General features: G+C 26.7%; 1 protein-coding gene across 1 annotated transcript; it reads left to right on the top strand.

The window, feature by feature from the left end:
• Positions 1–543: 543 nt before the first annotated feature.
• LOC145842960 (dTTP/UTP pyrophosphatase-like) lies at positions 544–4,258 on the top strand. Its single transcript, XM_082950433.1, has 5 exons — positions 544–678; positions 2,422–2,604; positions 2,868–3,028; positions 3,574–3,672; positions 4,069–4,258. Exons 1-5 carry the CDS (start codon positions 544–546, stop codon positions 4,256–4,258), a joined length of 768 nt encoding a protein of 255 aa, XP_082806559.1.
• Positions 4,259–4,501: the final 243 nt, after the last annotated feature.

The raw sequence follows: 4,501 nt of genomic DNA, 5'->3' as shown, positions 1-4,501 counted from the left end.
TTATTTTTAAGTTCTTTATTACTACATTAAACAAGACAACAAGTTTATAATTACTTGTATTTTATTGTGCAAATTAATCTATTCATGTCAATTTATATTATTCAAATATTGTTTTGTATGTTGTTAAAAAAAGGCTTCACTTTAACTTATACTATTCTTCCTCCTCTTCTTCTTCAGGAGCCTCTTCTACTTGTTGCTCCTCTGCAGGTTCTTCTTCATGATCTTCAGTTGGTCCATGAGTAGCTTCTGGGTTTTCTTCAACCTCCTGCTTTTTCTTTTTACCTAAGCAACATCCCATGATTATTGTTTTATAAAAACTGGCGTGAACTGTGGAAGATAATTTTTCTTAAAAAGCCTTCGGCTATTTAGCAGCAATATTTAGTAACTAATTCTAGACTGCAAAGAAACTAGAAACGTATAGTATTTTAATTATTACGTAACTTTCAAGATTCATCAAGTTTATACATAAACAAACTATGTAATTATAATAATTTTGCAAAAACTATGATTTTTACATAAAATTTGTCATTCTTATAACACGTAATGGCTGATGAAGATAATACTAAAATTGATGTTCCCCGGTCTGTCATGTTGCAGCCCTTGAGGGACATGTTAAAAGGAATAAAAATAGTATTAACATCTCCAGTCCCAGAAAGAAAACAACTATTGGAAAGTGTGGTATGCTTTTAAAATGTAAACCTGAGATTTAAGAACGCGTTTGTATAATTTGACCCTTTGTTTGTGCATTCAGATCTTTAAAACAAATAAAAATTGAACATATTTGAATATATACTAAACTTATAACTTTTTTACTTGGTACTAACTTATCATATATTACCGCTTCCAAACTTGACAAAATATTTTTGTTTAAAATAAACTAACTTTGATTTGAAAAACTTAATTAAAATAACACAATGATAGTTATATAAATAACAAAAAACTGATACACTTGCGTTAAAAGATATAAATGCAATTGAAACACAATATTAAAAAAATTTGATTACTCACAAAACTTTGCTAAAAGTACTGCTTGTCACATAACATAAATAAAACATGGTGATTTCACTATTTCCTATACAAACTCATCGGGCTATACGGTTTTTTTCAAGTCAGCTTCATTTATATACAAACTTATAGCTACATGACTATGACTACTTAAAAAAGTTCTCCAGTTGAAAGCTTTATGTCTTAAGTAATAGTAAAACTTTATGTTTTTAGATAACTTTACCAAACGAATAAAATGAAATGAATGCAAGAAATAAAAGCTCAAGCTGTTTTATAACTAATATCGTATGTATATAATGATTCTTACTATTTTTCTTAAACAAACAGCATCATTAAATTTTTAACCGTTTTGCTTTCTGCTGTCATCTCGAAATAAACATACTAATTGAAGAAAGTTCTAGTAAATAAGAAAAATAAAATTTTAGACATCTAAGTAATAAAAAGTAATATATTTTATTTTAGATAAGTGTTATAAAACTATAACTGTAACTACAACATATTAAAAATAAAATTAATATATGCTTAAAAGTGAATCTTAAGTTAAAGTGAATGAAAAAAAAACTACTTAGTATATGTTTATCAAAAAGTAATACCCGTTTTTTCAGTTTTTGATTTCATACCCGTTTCCATTTTAATATTTATTTTTGACTTACTAAACTTTTTAGCATGCTTTTGAGACATTTTATGTCTAGATCTACGTTTTAGATAAAAATAAACTTTATTGAGCTTTTAAACATTTTTTTCAATAAAAATAATTTAAGGAACGTATAAAAATGTTTATCTAAATTAAAAAAAAATTAAAATATCAAAGTTAATTTTATCTTTAATGCGAGGTACTTAATGTATAAATACTCTTTCAAGACTAAAAAACAGTTTAATAGATTTTACAACTTTGGTTTGTTAAGATTGTATTATTTTTTGGATACAGATCTTTAAAATTTAGTTAGAAATTTATAAAACTTGAATACGGTAGAACAATGAAAAGAGTACAGAACAATTTAAAAATTGAAATAAACAAGCAATGGACACAAGTTTACACCTACTTTAGCTTCTATTATTTCCTTACAGTATTTATTTTTTTACAGAGCTCCGTTGAAGTATGTTAATCGGTTAATACACAGAAACATGTGTTAAAGTAATAAAGAAAGGGTACTGTATAATTTGTTATTATTACATATTCCAGTAAACTTGATTCGCTAGGATCTTTTGTTAAGAAACGCATAAACTTATATTTTTGAATAGAAATAAACAAATATAAATGTTAAAAAAAAGACATACTTTAGATTTAACTGTTGAAAAAACAATTAAAGATATCTACTTTATAAACGGAGAACAAGTATATTTTATTTTTCAAAAGTTTATTTGGCAAATTAACACAATGACTTATAGCCAAGTGTTTAGTATTATAACTTACAGGGTATCGAGCCAATTATTGAAAAGTCGCATTGCTACGCGCGTTTCAACTCGCTAAAATTTGAAGCTGTTAGAAAGATACATCGCAATATGAGTTCAACTACTTCCAAAGTTGCTTTTGACATGGCAAGAAAATACGAATTAAGTAAAGAAAAAGTGATAATTATGGGAGTGTGTTCGTTAGTGGTGAGTTTTAAGATATCGCTTTTTACTTCCCACTTTGGAGACTACAGAATAAAATAAAAAAGATCAATTTTTATAAAAAAAATATGAATAATGTTTAAAACTATTTCAAGCTTTAAAATTATATTGTTGTTTAATCAGGATAGTTTTAAAGTAGTTGAAAAGTATTTGTTGAAAAATATTTAAAAAACTATCCATTAAGTAAGCAATTATTGTTCAGATTAAAATAAGTCTTTGAGATAAGTGAGACAGCAAACATTTTACAGGAATACAACGACGAGTTGATGGGGAAGCCTCTTGAGCCAATCACGGCAAAAAGAATGCTGTCCAAACTCAACGGGGACTACCACAAGGTGCACACCGGAATATACCTGCTTTTGGTCGGAGGAATCTCAGAAGAAGAAAAGTCACAGCCACTTGATCGTAGGTTAGAATACTTAGAAAAATATATTTTAAGTTAAAATATTGTGTTTGTTAAAGGTAACTAAAAACTCAAATATCTACGTAGTATTAAGACTAAGTAAATTTTTTATTGAATTAGTTTTTATTTTAGGTTGTAACTTAAATCTAAATTTTCAGTAAACTTAAATGTTATATATAAATCTGTTTTAGACAATGTTGCAACTTTCTAGTTAACATAAATCCGACATATACCCATTAGTAGAGTTTAACATCTTTACAAAATTATACATGTTCTTTTAATTTGCAAATAGTTTACAATTAAAAACAAATTAAAAAGAAACGATGTGACTGTTGTTTATGATCTTTAAAACTGGTTACATTAAGTCTATAAAAATACTTTGTAATAACTATTACAAAAATAATAAAATAGAATATTTCTTAAAAAAAGTTGTAAACTCTTACACAGGCGCATATTTTCAAAAGTAAATAATCTTAGATTTTTTCAAATTTACTTTACAAAAGACAAATATTTTTTATATAAGCGTAATAATTTTAACATATGTTTTTTAGATTTTGGCGACATCGGTACTTTGAGACTGTTTCCACAGTAAAAATGAAACACGTATCACGGAGAATGCTCGATGAATATATTGCTCTTGAAGACGGCTTGTAAGTAAACCAAACAAATTTTTAACATAAAAACGTCTTTAACACTGTTTAAACTTATAAATTAAATTTTATTTAATATTTTTAACCTTTTTATATCTAGCATTAAGTCTTTCTTCAGAAAACAAACTTTTCAAAACTAACCAAACTACAAAGCCTTGACGTTCTAGCTTCTCTAAGACTTAGTTTAAAACATTATTGTTTACAGTCAGTATTCGTTTGATACTATGACAAACTTGTGTTTTTCCATTTACTGTAATGTAAGCTTGTAAGTTTTTACTAACATTTATTAAACATTAACTCCAAGCTTTGATGTATAATCTTAACGAAGTCAAATATAAACGAGCTTTAAAAATTAGTCTTTGAAAGTGTTTATCTTTACATTGTTAACTATTTTAGGCAGTTTCCAGGAGGTTACAATGTAAACGGTCCAGGTATCTCGTTAGTTGAAACAATCGAAGGTTGCCATAATAACGTTAGAGGTTTTCCGTTGTTTAAAACATGCAATGAGATCAGAAAGTTGCTAGAAACGACAGTATGGTCGGACAACGTAGTCAAGATCGACTATCATCATGAGATTGAGTACTGACCTCACGTCCTCAACAAGCAGTATTTGTTTTGAAAAACTTAAAAATTGGAAACCGGCGGGTTTTGCACTGATAGCTTTTAGTTAAGTCCTTTTTTTGAAAGAAATGTTTAGCATTGATTTTATATATTTTTATTTTTTTATTTAACGTTGTTATAAATTTTTTCAATAAGAAGTATAGCAAAATAACTGTTTAACAGTGTTACTCTAAAGAACAAATAAACTTTTTTATTTATTTTTATTTTT

Source organism: Thalia democratica, chromosome 8 (assembly GCF_965202585.1).
Source record: "Thalia democratica chromosome 8, ktThaDemo2.hap1.1, whole genome shotgun sequence".
Taxonomy (NCBI): domain Eukaryota; kingdom Metazoa; phylum Chordata; class Thaliacea; order Salpida; family Salpidae; genus Thalia; species Thalia democratica.
This window is presented reverse-complemented; position numbering and strand designations above follow the sequence as displayed.

Excerpts from the sequence above, each read along its gene's own strand:
- LOC145842960 (XM_082950433.1), top strand. The coding sequence starts at position 544 with ATGGCTGATGAAGATAATACTAAAATTGATGTTCCCCGGTCTGTCATG. Across the intron at positions 679-2,421 it reads AACAACTATTGGAAAGTGTG|GGTATCGAGCCAATTATTGA; the intron begins GTATGCTTTTAA and ends TATAACTTACAG. Across the intron at positions 3,673-4,068 it reads ATTGCTCTTGAAGACGGCTT|GCAGTTTCCAGGAGGTTACA; the intron begins GTAAGTAAACCA and ends TAACTATTTTAG.